General features: G+C 40.0%; 2 protein-coding genes across 2 annotated transcripts; one reads left to right on the top strand and one right to left on the bottom strand.

Moving 5' to 3' along the window:
- Window positions 1-134: 134 nt before the first annotated feature.
- larp6b (La ribonucleoprotein 6, translational regulator b) lies at window positions 135-2902 on the bottom strand. Its single transcript, XM_053513227.1, has 4 exons — window positions 2845-2902; window positions 2613-2763; window positions 1668-1881; window positions 135-1403 (listed from the first exon to the last, which is right to left on the bottom strand). The coding sequence occupies exons 2-4, from the start codon at window positions 2714-2716 to the stop codon at window positions 294-296; spliced, it is 1428 nt and encodes a 475-aa protein (XP_053369202.1). The 5' UTR covers window positions 2717-2763; window positions 2845-2902; the 3' UTR covers window positions 135-293.
- Window positions 2903-5836: 2934 nt separating this feature from the next.
- On the top strand, window positions 5837-7578 carry gadd45ba (growth arrest and DNA-damage-inducible, beta a). The gene is made up of 4 exons (XM_053513229.1): window positions 5837-6050; window positions 6180-6281; window positions 6404-6632; window positions 6753-7578. Exons 1-4 carry the CDS (start codon window positions 6007-6009, stop codon window positions 6864-6866), a joined length of 489 nt encoding a protein of 162 aa, XP_053369204.1. The 5' UTR covers window positions 5837-6006; the 3' UTR covers window positions 6867-7578.
- Window positions 7579-22652: the final 15074 nt, after the last annotated feature.

Raw genomic sequence — 22652 nt, 5'->3', positions numbered from 1 at the left:
GATGATCAAGTGAGTACAGTCTTTAAACTGGTATACAGATTTTTGCACCAAAAATCAACCTGTGTTCCATAAAACTAGGACTGAACATCGCTAAAACTAGTGTTTAAGAATTAATAATTTGCAGCATGCAACAATAGCAGTTCAACCTTTATTTATTCTTTGATACAAAACAATTATACTATAATGGAATACTCTATTCATGGACATGGGCAATAGTACTTATTTAACACTGGTTTAAATAAAATTTGGCACAGCAGATCAACTCAAGTGTACTTTGGTGATCCACCTGCGCATCACTGTGGCAGCAGCACTCTTCCCCTTCCAATACAATTATGAAAACCTTTAGTGCCATCAGGGCCCAATGGCTGACGCACCACAAGCACACTGATGGCTCCCTTTATTTGATCTTGGGACAAGGGGCAGCTTTTCTCTGGATAAAAAGCCTGGGCAGCATTTTTGCGCCGTTGGACCCATGGACTCCCTCCATAGCCCATGCTGTCCTGTAAGAAATCACATGAGAACTTGCTTCTGTTGTATGATGATTGACAGGCCAAAGTCGGAGTGCTACTTAATGGAGAAGTGGCTAGTGGCGAGGCAGCATGACCTCCAGGAAAAAGCTTGTGTGGCAACAGAGGACTGCCTACCGGGCTACTGAGAGGGTTTCGATAGGGGTCGGAATGGGAAATTGAAACCCGAGGGATAGCCAGGGGGCTACCATACTGAGCCTGGGGGCGAGAGACTCTGCGGTTAGGGCGTGGTGAAGCTGGAGCGAAGTCCGACTCTGACGAACTGTACAAAACTGAATCGTCCAGACAGTATAAATGCTTTTTAGATTTCCGGTTGCGTTTGGTTGAGACATCATTGTCAATGCCCTCCTCTGACTCATCCTCTACCCGGCCCTGGCTGCTTCCTTGCTTCCGTGTTCCCCGGCTCCCGAGGAGTACCACTCTGATACCTTTCCCATTCTGTGCCTGTTCCTGGGCTTTCAAGATTTCATATGCCTTGCGCACCCCATCCAAGTACTCATATTCAACCACAGCACATAGGTTTCGGCCAAGCTCAGCATGTTTTTTGGCATAGCGTTTGAGCTCAGCAGGGATCTCTTTTCCTGGGCGGAGTATACGAAGAGAAGTGATTGTGCCGTGTGATCCAAACATGTGCATGGCAGTCTCCATGATCCCTTGCTGCTCAGTTTTTGATGACCTGCTGTCTTCAAACTTGGATGAACTGCCATTGGGTAGGAAATTCCAAACCAGCAGTAGCTTTGTTGTAGGGATGCAGAGCAGCCGTTCAGGGATAGGTGCTCTCCGTCGTACCTTGGTCCCCAGGTCATTCACCTCCAGGTGCTGAGAGGATTTTGCAGCAGCCAGGGTAGTGCGCCAATCTCGTGTCAGATCCCGTATCTGCCAAAACAGGAAGGTGAATTGAGAAATGTGAAAGTTGTCAATAATTATCATTTTAGCAACAGGGAACATCCAGCCACTATAATCTACCACCTCTAATTTAGAAAAAAAAAAAAAGCTCCTCATGGGTTCTTAGCTTTATTTAAGAGGGTTAACTCGGAAGCGTGTCTAATAGGCTACCACAATGCACTCAAGTTCTACTTAAAACCCTAAAGAGTACTGTTTATTATTGTATCCCAACTGGATATAAATTTTTGCACTCACCTTTTTGAACGAGGTCAACAACTTCAGGCTGACATAACCCATCTTGTTTCTCTGGACATGTTTTAAAAGGAAGGCATCAGCCTCAAGATTTTCATCAGAGAGGTAATACTCAAGCTGGGCAGCTATTTTGCATCGTAGCTCGCTTGGTGGTGGAGTCCAATCCTCACCTTCACACCCTTCCTCTTCGAACACATCGGTCAGTTCTGCTGAGCTCCTGCAACCCAGTAGTCTTCATTTGTGACTTGAATATACACCAACTGGTAGATGCGCTTATTGTTTGATGTAACCTTACCATCACCACTGCGAGTGAGCCCCAGAGTATTGCAAGACATGAATACGGGTCATTCTACAGAAAAGGTGGAATTTGGGTCATAAAAATCTCCTAAAATGAATTTCTTTTACACCCTTAAAACTTTGCATAAAATAAGTGACACTTCTGAAGAAATGAAGAAAGACATCCGACACCATTAGCATTTGTCCAGTGCTCTTCATCTAGTCACCTCTGATGCAGGAAACTTTAAAATGCATTTTAAAATAAACTCTTTCTGAGACAGCAACACCAAGGACAGTTTGTTGTGACTATCATTATAAATAATATGAAATAAATAACAATTATTGTTTCTTTTAGTGTTTAACTTATTTTATAAGATTGATGTTATTGTGAATTAGATTTATTTCATGTAAAAGATATCTTTAGATGAAAAACAACTTCAAATGTTGGATCATAGTAACAATGTATCCCTTTCTTCTTTGCCTTTACAATTACAATGTTGACATTTTTTATTTTAAAAATATGTGTTTCATGATTGGAAGTGAATACTATATTTTCTGAACATGTACAATGAATCTGCAGGTTATATTAATTTAAATGATTTTGGTATCAGCAAAACTAAGTGAGACACTTTCCACCATTTTTGTAGAATGACCCACAGATTTAAGTCTTACCCGTCCAGACTATCATTCAGGCCATCGTCCGTGTAGGAGGATAAACCTTTCAAGAGCACGCTCTCTTTACAGTGGAAGATGTCGGTAAAGATGGGAGAAGACATGCTGGAGACACAGGGGTTCAGTCATAATATACAAAAGCCTGAGCAGCCTGTAAAAGAGTAGATTATTTAGTTAGTTGGCTGAAATATAACTGATGTTGAAATAAGGACAGTTGAGTTTTCCAGCCTGCCTGCTCTGGCCACTTGTCCTGTCTCTCCGCGGGAAACCTGGAGCCAGGTGAACCGCTTTACTGCGCTGATTTTTAAACGTTCTTACGTCAGAATTGATAGAAAGCGACTATTGGGCGAGTCACAGAACGACGTTAAGTCGTGATGGGAGTTCGGTTCTTTTCAGTTTTCAGTGAGTCGGATCATTTGTATGAACTCAGCCGAAAGAGCCGATTCTTTCAGCTATCAAACTGATGAGTTTTTTTTCCCTAAGCAGGGAAGACTTTTCGATATTATGAGCTATGAGTGAAACTATTCAGAAATGTTTAATCAACCTCAAAATAAATGATTAAATTAATTATAACTATATATAATTATATATATATAACACTCTCTTGAGGATAGAATGTATATGTATGTATAAAAAGAGATAAAAGTAAATATAAAGAGACTGTATTGTCATTGCAGCAGTACAACGAAATTTGTTTGGTAGCTTTCAGAGAATAGCAGCTTAATACTCAATACTAGGCAAATTATGGCTAATCAGTAAAGATAACGAGACTTTATTGTCAGTAATACAATTTTAATAATAATTGTAGTTATAAAAATAAGTAATACAACCAATTTTTGGTAACCAGCATCAATAAAGAGAATGTAAGGATCAAACAAAAACACATAATTGACCTCTAATATAAATATAACAATATATACAGTGGAAAATATGTGCAGTAGGGCATGGATGGTGCAAGCAGTGCAAACAGGTATTGTCAGAAAAAGAATGAAGATGAAGAAGAATATTGCAAACAAACAAACAAACAAACAAAGAAAACTATATTTAAAGTCCTGGTGGTTCAGTGCATAGGCAGCATCTTGGGGAAGACGGGAAAGGGGAGTAAACTTCGTTAGGTTCGTTGATTTATCTCTCTATCTTAAATTAAAAGATTAATTTCCGTCTACTCTGATAACTTTCTTAAACACCCTATACACCATGTACGTCTAACTTAAAACAACATAAAAAGAACCAGTCAAGGTAATTTGTTATCAGGTACAGCTAGGTTTAATAGGCTAATATAGGCTGAATGTTAATGCAATGTGTAATACTTTGTTTCCATAAATATCAAGACCTAATGTGGGTATAAATGTGGTATTTGTCAGTGATTACTGGAGGTGTCGTGTTTAAGCCACGGCTGCCTTCTAGTTGTGTGTAACGGTGCTTATTCCAGCTGCAGGGGTTCCCCAGAGGACAATGGTGGCAGGGTGACCATCGTCTTAACATGAGGGGGAAACGTCGAGCCCTTCTCCCCATCCGGCTCTCATGCAAAGTGCTTCCTGTATATTACGTTTTTGTAGGCTGGAGTGTCAAATAAGCGTTACTCACTAATGCAATCCCATCAAGGAAAGAGGTGGTCTGCTCATCGTAAACCACACACACACACAGAAAGAACACATTTATAAAAAAATATATATTAATAGTGATAATTATAAATATAATCAATTACAGATCTGTTTTATAATTTAAATGTTAATTTCATTTATTTATATATTCCGTGCTTATTAGTCATATTAAAGATCAATTCTGATACAATTACATTTCTTCCCCGGCAGGCGGCATTACCTGACTTAAATTTCAACCTCTTGGAACGTAGTTGTTTGTTTCCTTGTTTGCATGTTTGTATGTTTGTTTCCTTGTTTGTATGTTACATTTACCGCCACCATATCACATCGATTTTAATTTTACAATGCCTTATTATATTTTACTTTATTTAATTACCAAATATTTTATTTTATTTCATTTCATTATATTCTACATTTGGTATAAATGGTTAATGTATGCAAGGATGCAGTTACGTTTTCTCACCGCCTGGTGACGGTAGCTGATCATGCACTGCAGTATTTGTGCATAAGTATTGTATAAATAGGGCTGCCCTGTTTAAACTCAATGTGCTCATCCACTAAGGGGCGTCATTGGGCCTAGTAATTTGAGTTAGGTAACAAAGCTTGGGTAAGGTGTGTGTGTGTGTGTGTGTGTGTGTGTGTGTACATATGTGCTTGTATTTCCAAGCAGTGGCTAAAGGCTAAAGACAAAGGCATTTATTTCACCATAGTGGTAAAGCATGGGGTATGCATGAATCACTTACCCTCTGAGATTATTAGAGAGTATAATAAAGTAGAGCAAATAACCAATGACTGGTGGGTATTAAGAAGAAGTCTTTTGTGCACATTTTAAAGCGCAGTAAAATCAATAAATAGATGCCCCTATTAGTTGACCTTGTAAACAGTTTTTGGGAGGCCAGTCCTGCAATAGCCAAAGTACATAAAGAAGCAGGCAGTAACACTAGCATGCTGGGAGTGCACCGGCCTCCTATATTTAGACCAGCTGGAACAGGAACAGCGCGTGAGGAAAATTCCAGGTAACGTAGATAAACCCGATCATCCTCTAGAATGCCGGTGCAGACTGGGAATAAAAACAGTGCATTACGCAAAATGCAAAATCCAGACCTGAAAACAATACGACAATATCTTTAACTTCTGCAGAAGTTAAACTAGTGCAAGAAGGCTTGCATGCATTAATTAAATTCTTTATATAAGTAATTACTATATCTTTGTACATTATTCACCTGTAAAGACCTATGTGTGCCCATGTATATTTATGTATGTATGGGTTAAAATAGCTGAATAAGCCTCCAAATTAATTTCTGGTTAAATAGCTGACATGATGCAAGTTCTTTCTTTTTCAAAGCAATGCGAAAATACAAGAGAAACTCAGGAAATTCCAACACCATCGTGACATAAACAACTACAGAACTGCAATAGGTAACTCGGAGGGGAGGGGGGGGACTTCAAGTCAGCCCACGTGGGCCCTAGGCTTGAGGATCTGTAAACCACCAATGACGAGGAAGGCATAGAAAGTTCCCTGACCAGACCAATAGAAGGAGAGAGCGTTGGATGAGACCACGCCCATGTTTTTTCGGCCTATAAAATGCTTGGGTTTCGCTCTCTGCCGGTAGACGAAACTTTACCACGACTAGAGCGAGACACGAATCAGGACTAAAGCAATCGGAGACACTTTCTTTGGATTACTCTTCTCTCGCGCTGTTTCGGAGACGCTTTCTAACCGGAATCTATCATTTGCAGTTTCACTTGAGGCGTTTGGATTTGCCTACTTTTGCTTACTTGACAACATCATGACTCTGGAAGAAGTCGTTAAAGGCAACGTTACTGAGAAAAAGTAAGTACCATTTTAAAGAATAAACTTCTTTGACATTGCGTGAACAGACAGTAACATTAACAAGTGCATGAAGCTTACAACTGCAAGTGTGCACTAGGTGCTTAGCAAATTATTCTTTTGTTTTTCCAGGATGGATGCTGTGAGTCAAGCCTTAGAGGAGCTGCTGGTTGCAGCACAGCGACAGGACTGCCTTACTGTCGGCGTGTACGAATCTGCAAAACTAATGAATGTGTAAGTATCTTTTCCGCTATTGACCAGTCAGTAGTTATCCTGGTTGCTTACCTATAAATTTTTAGGCGTGCATTATTGACTACGAAGTTAACCGATTGATTTTTTTTTTCTTCCTGTCACAGAGATCCAGATAGCGTGGTGTTATGCGTCCTGGCTACGGACGAGGAGGATGAGGACGATATCGCGCTTCAGATTCATTTCACTCTGTTGCAAGCTTTCTGCTGCGAGAACGACATCAACATCCTGCGCGTGTCCGGGCTGAGACGCCTGGCGCAGGTGATCGGAGAACCAAGTTCGCAAGAAAGCAATAACAACGGCGAGCCCAGAGATTTCCACTGCATCTTGGTCACTGTAAGTATCAAGCATCAATATCAAGTGCAGTCGCATGCACATTTGCGTGCATTAGGATTTCTGATTGTGCAACTTATTTACCTAACTAATGCGTGTTTGTATTTTTTTTTTTCTTTGCAGAATCCTCAGTGCCAGCCACTTAAATGCCAAGCGCTGAAGGAGGTGGGAAATTACTGCGATGAGATCCGCTGCAGGAACCAGTGGGTGCCTTGTCTGTCACTGCACGAACGCTGAAAGACGTCGCGAGCGCGCGCGGAAAGAAAAAAAAATCATACCTAACCATGTCTGGTTCTGTGAGGAGCGGAAGGAAAGAAAGAGGCGAGGGGGGCTTTTTCTTTTTACCCGCTCTGCGTCAGCTACTGTTCAGCCAAGACGCTGAAGGAGGAAACAGAAAGGAAAGTTCCTCGTTGGGCTTCGCGGCCCAGTTTCGTCCTCCGCTGTGAGGGAGCGTTGTTTTGCGGTGGTGGAGAATGAAGAGGAGGAGAGAAAGAGAGAGAACCGTAGGACCACGCGATGTAGGGGGACCAAGTGCTCGCATGCGCGCTGCGTAGGAGCGCGCGCAATCGGTTTCCCATGCACCATGGACAGAAATCATAAGAGAGAATGAAAGAGAGAGACTGTCCGGCATTGTAGAAACCTAGCTGTAGGACAACTGCTGCTGGACTTTATTGCTTAACATTGCAATTTCTCATTTGTTGGACTAATATTTCTATGCTACTATATCTATACATGTGGAATGCAGCTGCTTTTCACAGCTGCAAAGAGGCCAGTGTTAGAAGACATGTGGATGGATACTATGAAATGCTGTTCTTAAAAAAATATATTTTTATGTTTTTAATATTTTTATGTTTTTGTTTAACTTATTCCCAATACTTAAAGATTAATATATGTTTTGAACATCGTGTGAACTCAATGCTGTTTCAATAAATTATTGTGTGAAAATGAAGCATCTGACTTATGTCTTAAATTGAGGGGATGAGGTGTGGGGGGGGGGTAAAGGTTCTGATGCATCACCCAACCAAAATCTCTCTCTCACACACACACACACACAGGTAGTCCACTTCTAAAATAGGGAAGTGTCAGGTTATGCAAACAGAACAAATGGACATGGCTTGCGTTGTTTGCTGATCGAAAGTGTTCACATCCTCATCTACTGGTATCCGCATCATATCCGTTGCAGTTGCATCACTACACTTCAGGGAACAGGCATTTCTAAGGTCATACAAGACTGTTTACGTTGGCACACTCTCTCTAGTCTGGAAGAGGTCGAATATACATAATTTCTCCATGAGTTCTTGGATTGTTTGTATCCGAAAGTCATCTTGAGAATTATAGTAAACTTGCTCTTTTACTCTTTGCTTGGAGTCTTTACACTGATAAATCATCCAATAAGCAGTCTGGATCTAAATTAATGTCTGCTGCAATTAACATGTAGGAGTACAGGTTAGCAGGTCATTGTTGAACACAAACAAAATTCCACTTACCAAGGCAAAATCTTATTTAAAAATAATTAATAAAGCCAGCAAAGGGGCATGGTGACTCAGTGGGGAGGTTGTCTTGCACTTCCATCTTGACTCCGATCTGTGAGTGAAATTTGCATGTACTCCCCATGCTTTTTAGGTTTTCTCCAGATACTCTGGTTTTCCCCCACAGCCCAAAGTAGTAGGCTCAGCCTACTAGGCTGATAGGCATTTTCAAATTGCATGTAGTGTGAGAGAGTGTGTTTGGGATGGGTTGGCACCCTATGCTGGATATCCCCTCCCTTGTGCCCGGAGTTCTCTGGGATAGGCTCCAGGTTCCTTGCAAGTCTACACAGGATAGGCAGTGTGAAATATAAATGAATGAATAATAAGCCTGTGCACTGTCTGGATGGAACTGTGGTACTCAAGGCAGTGTTGGTGCTTTAGAGGTTCAAGGTCCAAGGTTTATCCAGAAGGTCTGCTTTGTGTGTGTGTGCGTGTGTGTGTGTGTGTGTGTGTTTGGTATGGGGGATGGGGTGGCTGAGATGAACCCAAAGGCAACAGGTAGTCACAGGATTCAGGTGGCTGTGGAGATTAAGGATTGTCCAGGAGATTAAAAGGGCAGGATGGACTCCCCAGTGCATTGTTCTTTAACTGGTGGCCCACTGCAAACATACTGTATGCGCAAAAATCATAATCAACTTATCATAATGTTGCTTACTTTATTGCATGTTTTATATATAAAAAAAATAAGAACAATGACATACTTGGCTAAGAGTTTGTACTTTGGTTTAGATAGCCTTTGTACAGTACGTGATAAGATGTTCTTACACACAAGCGTTTGAATTATATTATTAATTATTATAAGTCATTTACATCGATGCTGTCAGAAATAGGGTAAATCCTTAAATCAGGAACATTTACTCTGTATTCCATTATTTTTACCCTCGTGTGGTAGGAGCGTGTCTATTTCTAGGCACTCCCTGAGCTAAATATGTGTTGCTTTCACCTCTGACGTGGCTGTATTACCGATTACGCATCGGTATCTCCGGAAACGTCATTGACCATATATGGGCAATTTAAGTGCTTCGTAGAGATTCCCCCGACACGAACAGAAAACCAAAAAAAATAAAATAACCAATGTGGTCGTCTATTAAAATGCACAAGGACAAAAACACAAGCGTAAGATGAACCCATTTAGGCATGGCACCGGTGAGCAGCGAATCATCATCATCGCGTACTTTATGGCATGATTTTGACAAGTGTCACCGCTCTCACATAATACTAAGGAGTGTGAAAGGCTGAAACGGTTCTCTAAAAATCCATAACACACATTCAACAGATGTTTCAGTTAGGATGCGAGGGCAAAAATAGCTCGGTTTGTCAGTTACCCAGCTGGTATGTCAGGAATGCGGAAAAGAAACGAGGGGGAAAATGCTGCGTGCCTCAGCAAAAGGCGTTTCGAAACCCACGAGACAGCCTTATTCAGTCGTCGTGATTAAGAAGTGAATAATGTGGATTGCAGCACAAGAATGTATCCCGCTAAGCCCATGCCTTACTGTTCCTCCTAAAACTTTGGATATAATACTTCAGATTAGAAACTGGGTCAAAGACCATGCACGCAAGAGAAATATCAGTAGTTATGACTGATATTACAATCCCTCCAGCCCACTGATTCCAAAAAAACTTGGAAAGAGGAGAGGTATCTTATTGCAAAATATTTGCAAGTATAAGCACATTACCGCACTAAATAGGCGCTGCAGTTATGTACTACATTTTTCTCAGTGGTTAGCACTGTCGCCTTGCATCTCCTCGGTCGAGGGTTCGATTCCCAACTTGGGTCTGTGTCCATGGGGGTTGCACGTTCTCCCCATGCACATGCTCCGGGTTCCTCAATTTCCTCGCAAGACATGCAGATTACGCTAATTGGCGTTCCCAAACTGCCCATAATGTGTGAATGAAAGTGTGAGTGTGTATATGTGTGTGTGTACCCTATGATGGATCGAAATCCTGTCCAGGGTGTACCTTGCTTCATGCCCTAAGTCTCTGGGACTCTCACAACCCTGTAAACTATGAGTGAGGGTCTGGCTACGTTCAGGTGAATGAGCTTGTAAAACCATTGCAGATCATTTCAAGCCTGAAATCCCACTGGTTTTCTGTTTTTTTGTGTGTGTGTTTTTTTTTTTTTTGGATGCTACCAGCTGTCAAAATGTAGGTCAAGGTGATCAAGCTGGTAGACCAACAGGCAAGAAAATCGTTACGGCTTTCAAATATGGTGTACCTGTTTAACCAGCTCGGCTTGTGTTTTAGCAAACTAGATTATCAGAACAAACTGGAATTTTAAGGAAATGATACAGAGGCCTGCAGAAAATCCTTAATATTTATAAATAATTTTTTTTTTACTAGTCGACATTTGCTGTCAGTTATATTTAAACAGCAAAAATCATCAAGTGTATAACCTACATGGACACTGTCTGTTGTAGAATGTGTAGACACCTATCATGCTGCTTTCTGGATATTCTCCACCATACTGTCAGACATGATTCTCAAAACTGTGCTCTATTTACAGGATAGGGTGTCGTTTCAGACACAACTTTGGAATATCTAGGTAAGCAGGCACAGAGAGAAGGGTGGAGGGTGGGAGGGAGCACTGGCCCTTCCCAGAAAAACCAACCAGCTTATGCTTTCTTTACAAAAAGGCACAGACATAGAGACATTCTGCCTGGCTCCAGATGATTTTTTCCACCTCGTTCCTGCTCATAAAGCCTTGATCTGTGGGTGATCTGTAATGAGAGTGTGCCACCCAGCCTGCTACTATTTCTGTGCTCCAGTCTGACTCCCACCCTGAGGTCGGCAGGTACGAGAAGTCTGGTTCATATGCATAGAGCCTGATTCCTAGTTCCCACCCACAGAACGGGCTCTTTTACAGCCCAAGCTCTCATACAAATTTTGAGGTTGTCCTGGAGGCACGGGTGCACAGTTTGGGTTGCTTTAAAACTGTAGAACTGGTGCCATGCTTCTGCATGTTCAACTAAATTGAACAGACTGTAAATAATGCTTCCACTTTCAGCGCACCATGTGATGCCTTTAATCAAGACATCGGTGGGATTTTATCTCACTTCCATAAACCAGTAGCTCATGCCTAATTAAACATGCCAGTTGCTAGTTGTCAGCAGATGTTCAAGCCTCAACAAGGTCATGACTGAAAAAAAATTCAGGAAATGAATGTTCAGTGTGTGTTATCAATTTCTTTTAAATAATGCATTTGGATATAGCAGGATTACTCGGAAAAACAGCAAATGGTTTGTCATGATAACAGCTTAGAGACAGTTTAAAGAATACTAAGCAGTTCCAAACTACTTCATTGCAATTTCACAGTAAATGCAATAAGCATTTTTTATTAAATTTAAAGATAAACATTTTTCTGTAGAAAACATATACTGACTCATATTTACCTATGCTGATCTGCACACACTTTGCTTTATGCCACAACATAATTGACATAGCAATCCTTTTGAAGATCATTCCTATTGTGCTACAACATAAGGCCTTTGTGAAGTCTTAGGACATGTGAAGCCATAACAAAAAGCAATCCTTCGATTGGTTATGTTTATTTTAAGGTGTGACGTTAACCTTGACACTTAAGTGGATTATATGACCTATAGGGAGTGGGCAAAGTTTGATAATACTAAGTGCTCTTGTACGCCAAATCCACCATGTTTTACAGGCAGACAATGGCTTGCAGTGTGTTTCACCAGTCTCTCCAATGTGGTGGAAAGAGAGTGTATGCAGACTCTGCCCCAGAGGCGTCATACTGAAGCACAATAGAAGACTTCATGAGCAGCTACGTTCGCAGAATGAAACTGAACTTGTAGACTGCATACTGGAGCCTCTTACACTGAGCTTGGGAGGGAGAGTCAGAGTGAGAGAGAGAGAGAGAGAGAGAGAGAAAGAAAGGGAACAGTGGGACTTTTCTTTTCCCAGTAACGATTACTCATGCCTCATTTCTAAAACCTTCTGGCAGTCTAAATTTTTGAGGCCTTAGGAGCTATTAATAGCCCCCCATAAGTGGCTATTTTTAGTCCAGCATGACTATATTTATACTTAAGGGAGTGGTGGCCTTGTGAAATAAAAATAGGAGGGCTCGAGTCAGTAAGAGGCTTACCAATGTCCTCAACTGATTTTCTATCCCCTCAAGTGGTTTCCCAAAATCACCCACCGTCACTCTGCCTCATCTAATCATTGCACACAGGCTCAGTTGCGAGTTCTGCAAGGCTGCTAGAAAAGTGGTTGGTAAGAAGTCAGAATGCAAAGTGTGCAGAAGCAGCCCAAATTACAGGCTAGTTTACACCCACCCCTCTCATCCCAAAGCCGTGGCCTTCTTTTTCATGTCAAGAATGCTCCTCCACCCCTTACACGAAATGCAACCCATTCTCTTTGATATATGCAAACCTGCAGGATTTTAAGAAGTATCTCTACAAATTTGAGATTTAAGATGCATTGCAGTAAAAACAATTGCTGTTTGTATGGCTTGATAGCATTCTTAACACTTGATCTACAGTATTTGTGCTTGAAATGGGATGTTTTTTGATGGAAACATGTAAGGAGTTCTGTAAGAAGTGCAAAATGGAGTTAAGGAAACAGTAGTTTCATTCAGCTTGAATTTGAACACAGTTTTAAAACTAGAAGTGAATAATGAACAACGTTATATAGTATGGGTTTCACGGTAGCTTTGTGGTTAGCCCTGTTGCTTTACACCTCCAGGGCCTCCAGGCTGCGTATGTCGAATTTGCATTCTCCCCATGCTTTGTGGGTGTCCGCCAGGTACGCAGTTTCCCCCAAACAACCCGAAGACATACACCGTAGGCTGACTGGCATTTAAAAATTGCCCATAGTATATGACGGATGTGCACATGTAGGTTGCAAAAAACATTGAGGTCCTCATCAATGTAACTTCCCCTTACAGCAGTGAACATTGGTATAACATCATAGGACATTGCATCCAACCATATTCATGATCACGTGTTGAATGGCTGTAAAAGGAATTATATATTGAATGGAATATAACAGTGTATTGTTAATGTTCGTAAAAGAAGCCAATTAATACTATTCTCATAATGTACTATGACTCCCTGTGACACAGCATAAGTGACTTTTTTAAAAACAGTGATGTTGTTTGGATCATCATGTCTCAGAAAAAAAAATGAACTAGCCTTTCCAGTTGATAGCTGTGGCTGTCAAATTGGGGGATATTGTACATATTGAAAAAAAAAAACTTAAAAAAATGTTTTATGGTGGCACGATGGCACAGTGGTTTGTTGGTAACTCCAGGGTCTGGGTTCAATTCCCGCCTCAGGTCTGTGGACATGCAGTTTGCATGTTCTCCCTGTGCCTTGTCATGGATTTGCACCCAGTCCAGGGTGTACACTGCCTTGTGCCCAATGTCTTCTGGCATAGGCTCTGGCCTCTTGAAGCATGGCTCTGCAGGGTGTCTTGGAGTGTGCAGTGTCTGGCACCAGGATATGGGCAGTGCTGTGGTTTGCAGAGTGGATCAGACTTGTTTATCCACCGTATCCCGTGGGTTCCTGATCAGATTGAGGTCTGTGGAATTTGGACGTTGGCCTTAGGAGCCTCTACTGGGTCCCATGCATGGCAGATTGTAATGCACTGGGTGTTCTTGTGTCTTTCTATTATGGCCAGCGTTGACTTTTTTTTGGACGATTTTTACTGCATTGACTTTTCTATTGGATCTGACCAGACGGGTTGGCTTTTGAGTGTTCCAGTCACCAGTTTATTGGTATATAAATGATAATCAATATTAATTTGTTAATGTTATGTGATTTTAATGTAATGGTTGACCAATGTAGATTTACTCGAAGTTAATTTGTTCACAAAATACACATATTCTAATTAAAAGTGAAAGAATGCAATAAAATTAGGTTTTATAGTGGTACTCAGGTCATCCTAGTTGACCTACCGAAGCCAATAATGGAAAAAGTAAACAGTGTTTAATTCTTTCAAATAATTACAGTATATGTTGTGCACCTAATAAAAGTGATAGACACTTTTTCAAAAAGCTCAAGAATTAAAAAATATATATATTTTAAATAAATGTCATCAACATGTCTCAGTTCCCTTAACCATTTCTACTTACTGTACATTTTTGGCTAACTCATTATCAGATGTTTAGAGAAATATGAATACAGGGTGCTCAGAAACCTACTAGAAGTTTGTGTACACTCTGTGATTCTAAATCACGATTTCCTGATTACTACCGTAGCTTAGTTTAATCACTGATCCACCACTGCTTCAAGTGTTACTACCATCATTTTTAGTAGTACAATTTATTATTTTACTAGCTTTCTGGACTGCCCATTTAAATATTATTAGGTACAATTGCTGACATACTTCATCCACTTTGTTTATGCTTACATAAATGACTTTCAATTATAATTTTGTAGAACACTGAACAATGGGAGTTTTTCCATTGCTTATACTGTATGCACGTAGTAGTTGTTTGATCACTAGGCAGGCCATTGGTGCTGCTCCTATCTGCTCGTAAAATCCATTACGTCTAATTAGATTAAGTTATTAGTGGCATTTCAAATTCTCTGAACATGACACATCGATTAGCCAACTGGAATAGAATATTCCATGAGACACACAATACATTTTTAATGGTGGAACAACCATACAATATACAGCTGCTCAGTTTGGAGATCAGATATGCAACCACAGAGTGTAATTTGTTCTAGCAGTGTTTGTGTGTGTGTGATACAGATATTCTAAATAGATATGAATCATGCACAGTGGCACCTCACTGTGCAATTTAGACCATCTACTTCCATTCCAACCACATGCTTTTCTGGCCTTGAGAGATTTTGTTTGCGTAGCCTGTATATCAGTTGTTGTTTTTTTAGGTAAAAATAGATTCTTCTTTTAATGGTAATTCGATGTTTTGGAACCATATAGATAAAGAACTGTCCCTATTTGTCTAAAACTATTCAAGACATTTAGTAAGAACTGCATGAGTATAATGCGAGTAAGATTTACTGTACATGCACGTAGATACAGAAAGAGGGCAAGTTAGAGAGAAGACAAAACAGAATGGTAACAATTAAAGTTAGCACAAGGTCCTGGGTGGTCTCATTAAGTGTTAAAAGCAATTACCACACTGGAAAAATGATTGTGCTACATTTGAACTCAGCCTTCAAACATCATTTATAGCAGAGAGATCAAGGGCAAAAGCTCTCTCTTGGCTCCAGTGGGACGGGCCTGGGCAGACCTTTGGATCACAAAAGTACCAGCTCCAGCATGTAAAAACGTTTTTATTTTTTTTATTTTTATTTATTTTATTGTTTTATTTAAATCTCAGTTGAGTTTGATTTCAATATCCAAAGTGAGTAATTGTAACTTGTGTATGTTTAATAGGGTATGCACCTTGACAACTAGTAGAAAAAGTCATGTTTTCTTTTCAATTATTTGAACTTGAACACTTCACAGACATCTCTATTGTACAAATGCAATGAACAACCACTTCTGTTGAAACTTTATTGTACCTCTGGCCAAGACTACTCTTTGGTCCTCTGTGCATTTGCCATTGTTTGGTGCCATAGGTAATTAAAAGGTACGGGTAAAACCAGTGGGAGTGCTTGCTTAGGACTGGTTTCAGTGAGAGACAGGGGGTTTGCATTAACTCCATCCAGCTTGACAATCTCAGAGTTGAAAGGAAACCTCAAATGCAGCCAGTCTTAACCTCGACCATCCCCACGCCCAGCCACAATCAAGAAGCAATGGGATAGACCGTGACAGCACTGTGAGGGTCAAAGTGAGACAGTGGGCTTTACAGGGTGTGGTGATACTCTGTAATTATAACTGAGCAACAAAAGAGACACTGTTGTGCTGATGCTTGCAACCTGGCTGCAAACACTGTTGAGCGTCACATCAGGTTTGCACAAGTGAAAAATTCATGACTTCCATTAATACAAAATAGTCATTGTATTTAAAAAAGTCCACTTATTAAAAAAACTAGAAAAACCATACTTGGAGTGTGTGCTTTAAAGAGTCAGTCTTTAGTAAATTATTTGGGGGAAATAAATAAAAGATCCGGTCATATGTAGAATTCATACCCTAGGACAGCTATTAATACAACAGCATTCAAAATGTGCCCTAGGTTCAGTGTAAGTAAACTGAGGTTTCATGTGGGGGTCGTTATGGTACCAAGTTAAACATTTCTGGCTGAAACATAAAAGCCCTAAAAGTAAACAATTCTTAGAAAAATTGGGACTTTCCTCGAAAGCTTATTCAGGTCAAAAAGTACAGGGTGTCCCAAGGTCTCTGTACGCAGGGGAAATTAATACTTTTTAGCTAAATTTTATTTGTAAACTTTGCAAACACACACAGAGTCATTTCTCCCACTCATGATGAACTTGTGATGACACAGCTGACATTATGCATGTACACCATGGCCTTTTCATGGTCAAGGTAATTCGAAAGCTATCTAAAAAAATATATATAATATAAACTTTTGGAAGACATTTTGTTCTAAAAATGTACAAATTTCCACCAATACCGTATATGGAGACTTCTGTGACACCCTGTATAGAGTTATTATTATAGTTATTGTATGAGACAAAATTCCACACATTGCTTACAACTTCGAGTTGAAAAGTCATAAATACCTTAAGTTATTGGCTTCTTTTCCAGGTAGATGATTAACAGGCTATGGTGTGGTAGCGAAGTGCTCTTTGACAACCGAGCTTCTATTTTTAACTTCGTAGAGTTTTTGGAAATGTTCAAATATTTGTACACATTATTACCCCATTACAAATAAAGTAAGTAATACCATAGCCACAACAAGAACAAACATTCAAAGTAACATGAAAGTAAGAAGTAAATGAACAGTAAGTGAACAGTGAACATATTAGACAATTATATATCTATATAATAAAACTTTTGGAATAACAATATTATTTTCAAGGCAGGTGTGAGGTTAAGACCCTGAGTTAATGATTGGAAGGTTGGGGGTTCAAGCCTCAGCACCACCAAGCTGCCACTGTTGAGCCCTTGAGCAAGACCCTTAACCCTATCTGCTCCTGGGGTGCTGCATTATGGCTGACACTGCACTCTCACCCTAGATTCTAACTATGCGAAAAAGAGGTAAAGTGACAAATAATTGAATATATCTAAACCTTTCTTTTTTTTGAACATATAAAAGCAGATGATATAAACCCTTGAAAGCAGCACAAGACTTAACATCAGTGAGTGTTAGTAATTAGACGAGCACAACATATCCATATCTTCTGTCTTTTTTTCCTTTTTACTCCCTGTGAATCAACCTTTCACTGTCAACCTGAAAAAACACAGACATGTCCCATTGTCTTATTTGGAATTGGTGTCCAGCCTTCCCAGCTGTACCGACATCTGTGTTTTTCTTTGCTTCAGGACATGTGTCACTCCTATTCCACTCATGATCTCGGAATGAAGCCGTCCCAAATCTGTTCCAAAAGTTCCTTTCCAAAATCACACACTAATTCCTGGCTTTGTGCCCAACACTCCAGTTATCAGCTAGTACTATGTATTGCAATTCAAAAATGAGTCCAGACAATGGTTCACGTAACATAATGGTACTGTATGTCATAAATTACTAATAATTAGGCTAAAACATAACACATAGTACAAAGTGCAGAAAAAAACATGTAATTTCAAACACAAATCACAATTCTAGTTTCTGTAATGTCAAACAGCCATTCTTGTGTGTTTCCGTCTGTCTAGTATGCGTGTGCCGCAATTAGCATCACAAAGACTAAGCTAAATTACCCCCTTAACCCCACCACATGGCTGACTCCCATCAGTATCCCTAAAATACAGTCTCACCCACAGCACCCCCCACCCCACTCTCAACTCTCTCTCTCGCCAGCTTGTTAACACCCTCTTTTTTTCCCATCATGTTGTCCTTATTTTTTGCCCAACAAAAAAAAGAGGGGAGGGTTAAGGTCCCAGGGAAGCAACACATGGCAGTGACCTCAAACTGTCGTTGCTGACCAAAGGTGTGACGTTGAGGAGCGAAAAAATCTATTCTGCACTTTTTTAAAGACGCATTTAGAAACTTCCCAGAGACTTGGCAAAAAACATATGCTATTCCTGTTATGTGTGTTTGGTTGTACTAAAATAAGAGGGAGAAAATAAGAAAAGCCTGAAACTGTGGGCGTAAAAAGAGTTGGCCCAGACAGGGCAGAGCTATGAGTGGCTGGTTGGAGAGAATGATAATATGTTTATTTACAGATGGGCGCACACACTCACACACTCCCACAAACGTGCGTACAGTATCTGTGTGACTCACACACCCCAGAATCAGGAAAAAAAACACGTCTGGACAGAGGGGAAGCATTCCCACAAAACCCACCACAACAGTAATAGCCTTACTGATGGAGCAGAAGCTAAACAACTGGCCAAAGTGTGACTGTCTGATTCCGAACAATTATACACACATATACATGTGCGTGACGACCCTATAAGACCATCATTTGTGTGTCTGCACACCCACACATCAGACAAAATCTCTGAAGGGTGGAAAAAAGGGGAACTCTCAATCCAGCGAAACAACCACAACAGCACAAGTTCTGCTTTTCAAGCCCTTTCAGCTCCAAGAGGGCCGTGGTCTTAAACTGAAACATTTACTCATCGGTCTCATTCAGCCAGAAGTCAAACCAGACCCTCCCGACACACTACTCCAAACAAAAGAAGTGTAGTCGGTTATAAATAAAGCATGCATTTATACTGTATGTCAAAAGCCAGTGTTTCGGTAAGAATAGAGGGCCACTCTTTCATTATCCATATCAAAATACATATTTGGGCAGACTCTGGTTTTATTTAAATGTCAAAGCAATCAAAGTGCATGCTGAAACAATCATTCTAGACACTAGAGTCACTGATTCCCTTAGCTGTGTCCGTTGATTTAGAGAGAATTTTAAATTGATTCTTTGGGAAAACAAATACATAATGGGTTATTTCTTGAAAACTCTGTTAAAGGTCTCTTTAAAAGCATTACGATCTGCCTGATGCTGATGTAACCTGGGTGTATTACATACAAATAGACCAAGCGAAACCCGTGGGGATAGCTGAAAAACCAGTTAACGTTTTAACATAAATGAGAAGTGGTGAAAATGGTTTCGGGTTGAAACATGGACGTAAATAAAGGGAGATTTATTTTGATGCCGACCAGTTTCTTTCTTTGTACATGTACAGCTTTCAATAAAGCAGAAGTGACATCAGCACTTACACTTCAAATTCTGCAAGAGGATCCTTAAACAGCTGGTGTGGCCCTAAACGGAGTGGTCGTTGTGTCTCTAGTGACCAGCTTTCACAAAGCGATATACTGTAAGCGTCCATATTTGACCTGAAACATTTACACATATAAGAATGTAATAAGGAAGCTAACACTGCTATATACTATTAATCTAGTAACTGTATAAAAAGTGTATTTTCAGGTAAATAAATGACTTTTAAAACTAATTTTCCCACATTAATAAAAAGGGTTGTATTCTTATTTTGCTTTACCAAACTAACAAAAATACCAATGAACTTTAAAGACCAAGGATCATTATGCAGGATTTGTTTCATTGATATATGACAACATGACACGTACTGATGCATAACATTTAAAACGTTTGAGATATAAGCTTCTTCCAATGTGCCAGTCACAGGCATTATTAAAAGCATAACAGTACTGACACATCATGAAGTTATCTACTAAGGATATATACTTATACTATAAGTGCCATATGCCATAGCTAGAGATACACCGATCAGCCATAACATTAACAAAATTAACATTTAGACCACTTGGGTTTTGGGTTCTCTGGTACCGCTGGGACAGCCCTGGCCCCTCTGCCCCTATTTCCACATGGCCTCTGGGCATGAGTTGGCCTAGGTGGCATGGGTGAGCCTTATGTGCCCATGATCCTGTGCAACGTTTACTGGTATATTATTGATAATTATTGTTAATGTTATGGCTTATGGGTGTACAGTCATAATATTAATACAGTTTACACAGTTTTGTCTTTAAATTGTCAGAAGAGGTAGGGTGGGGGGGTGGAGTGAGCAAGAGCGAGAGATGGCCCGAGGGCAGCCAGGTCAAGGAGCAGTCTGGAGTCTTCTCCTTATGAAGGGATACAGCCACTTACTGTCATTTACCACCATTACTCTACAAACACACCTGCTGCTTTCTAACAGCAGGAAAAACCTATCGCTCACTCACTTTAATGTAGAGGCTCTCCTCAGTCTCGTGGCCAGTAGGCATGTCCTGACATGAACATGCAGGTGGTTAGTATACTTCAAACAAACGCTGCCTCATTGGTTTCAACTACTTTCGCCGTATTGTATAGTTTAAAACCCATGAGGTACAGACATTCATGCGTATTTAGACAAAAGTGTTGCGTTTTAAAGCATAAAAGACTGACTAAGCAACGATGGGTTTATGTCTTCAAGCAAACGGCTTTGTAGATGAAGAAATCCATTCATGCTTTTGTGAATTTCCAAATGTGTAATTACTGTTTTTGCATCAGCTCTGTTGTAGGCTAAAATGGATCATTGTAGACAAAAAGATCACGCATAACATCAAAGAGTTAAGACAACTTTGATAAATGATCAGTGATTTATGGTAAACTGCAACAAAGCCAGAGGCTAAATTTTTTTTCTCTGTCAAAAAGCTCAACACTGTCAAAAGCCCTAATATTCACAATGTGTAGTTGTTAAGTAAGGAATAGCACTCAGTGGGCCATTTTGTTATAGGAAATTTAATCTATATCAGGCAATTGTGGCCCCAAGTGGGGTCCAGGGGTGGTCATGGCCACAATGTTAAAATTACTGGCCACCACACTGCCCTGCACCACCCTTAATGACAAGCCTGTCAATCAAATCTTTTTGCAGTGCAAACTTTCGACATATATTTAAGGTGCAACTTTTGAAGTTTAACAAACATGGCATTACTGAGTAGACATAATTCCAATGCTTTTTGGCTGGGAGATGTTATTGTTGCAGTCTTCAGCAGTGAGCTCAACTGACAGCTCAGAGAAACAGGACATGACAAGTGAATTTTCGTTTAACAAAATTGAAAAATAGGTTATTCCTTAAGACGAACCTGCTTACACTAGCGGATTACAAACTATGTATGTAGCTAGCATAAATAATGTTAAGCTTTTCAAGTTACAGTACACTGATAGTGACTAAACCTAGTCATCAAAAGATAACATAACTAATCTCAATGTTAAAAAAGGAATGGTTGCTCTGCTGTTGTCAGCTAATTTTATAGAAGCTAACATTAGATCACAGCCAGCATTATTATATTAGCTCATGCTAATTAGCTTAAATAGCATGAGATAATGCTCATCATCATCTATACCTCTTTATCCTGTAATTAGGGTCTTGGCGGGCCTGAAGCCTATCCCAGAAGACACGAGACGGGGTACTAATTCATCTCAATTCATCTCAGGGTACACACCCATACTGTATATACTGTACACTCGAACACAAACAACGGACAATTCCAAATGTCAATTAGCCTAATCTGCAGGTTTTTGGACTGTGGTAGGAAACCCACCAAGCACAGGGAGAACATGCAAACTCCATGCACATAGAGATGGGAATCGACCTGGCCGGAAATTAAACCTGGACCCTGGTGGTGCAAGGCAACAATGCTAACCATTACACCACCGGGTCGTCTAGGCTAATGCTATCTTACTCAAAGCTGGCAATTGCTGATTGATACCGACTGACAGAGAAAAAGACTAGGAAGAAGACAAAAAGTCATTCTTTTGACACAGCTAAAATTGGGAGGGAGAACAGGTGAGGAGGAGAGACGAAGGTCATGATAGTAAATAGGCTCATAAAGAGGACAAGGAAGAGGTGAGCAAGGTAGAGAGCAGGCAGACAGAGGAGCCAGCTGTGTTCACTGTCACACCATCATAGACATTGTATTTAGTGTCAATGCCTAAAAATCAAAAATAAAAAAAAATTGTTTTGTGAGAGTCTTATAAAGAAATTCTTATGAAGTACAATCAGTGATAAATATTTGAGTAACTTAGGGCGTTTTAGGCTTTGCGACAAAAACGTCTTATGAGCTCAATCTTAAGGAATTTTTTGGTGTATTTTGCTAAAATTGCATTGGAATAAGGGGATAAAGTTTTATTGAGTCACATGTTACTCAAGAGTATCTTTTGAGCTCAAATGAAAGGAAAGGGACAACGATATATGTCCAGAAGAATTTGTTTGTGGTTAGATTGTGGTTGAATGTGGTGTGTAATGAAACAATAACATGTAAGCTAGGAGGTAGATACACTGACTTACACATTTGAGTTTAATTATGAGGAAGGTACTGTACTGATTTTGAAATGTCAGTTCAAGACTAGGATTCAAAGGATGGAAAATATATTTAACTAATACAATAAAATGCTGGCATGGATAAAACGTTCGTTATCAGCCAATAATTAATATTTATATATTTATGCCTAAGCAACCCCCAGCCTTGAATAATTTGTGATGATGCATTCAGATTGGAATT

This window comes from Clarias gariepinus, chromosome 15, assembly GCF_024256425.1.
Source record: "Clarias gariepinus isolate MV-2021 ecotype Netherlands chromosome 15, CGAR_prim_01v2, whole genome shotgun sequence".
Lineage (NCBI taxonomy): Eukaryota > Metazoa > Chordata > Actinopteri > Siluriformes > Clariidae > Clarias > Clarias gariepinus.
The sequence above is the reverse complement of the archived record's forward strand: the minus strand, read 5'-3'. Positions and strand labels throughout refer to the sequence as shown.

Excerpts from the sequence above, each read along its gene's own strand:
- larp6b (XM_053513227.1), bottom strand. The coding sequence starts at position 2,716 with ATGTCTTCTCCCATCTTTACCGACATCTTCCACTGTAAAGAGAGCGTG. Across the intron at positions 1,882-2,612 it reads CTGAATGATAGTCTGGACGG|GAGCTCAGCAGAACTGACCG; the intron begins GTAAGACTTAAA and ends ACTGGGTTGCAG. Across the intron at positions 1,404-1,667 it reads TGTTGACCTCGTTCAAAAAG|ATACGGGATCTGACACGAGA; the intron begins GTGAGTGCAAAA and ends CTGTTTTGGCAG.
- gadd45ba (XM_053513229.1), top strand. The coding sequence starts at position 6,007 with ATGACTCTGGAAGAAGTCGTTAAAGGCAACGTTACTGAGAAAAA. Across the intron at positions 6,051-6,179 it reads GGCAACGTTACTGAGAAAAA|GATGGATGCTGTGAGTCAAG; the intron begins GTAAGTACCATT and ends TTGTTTTTCCAG. Across the intron at positions 6,633-6,752 it reads TCCACTGCATCTTGGTCACT|AATCCTCAGTGCCAGCCACT; the intron begins GTAAGTATCAAG and ends TTTTCTTTGCAG.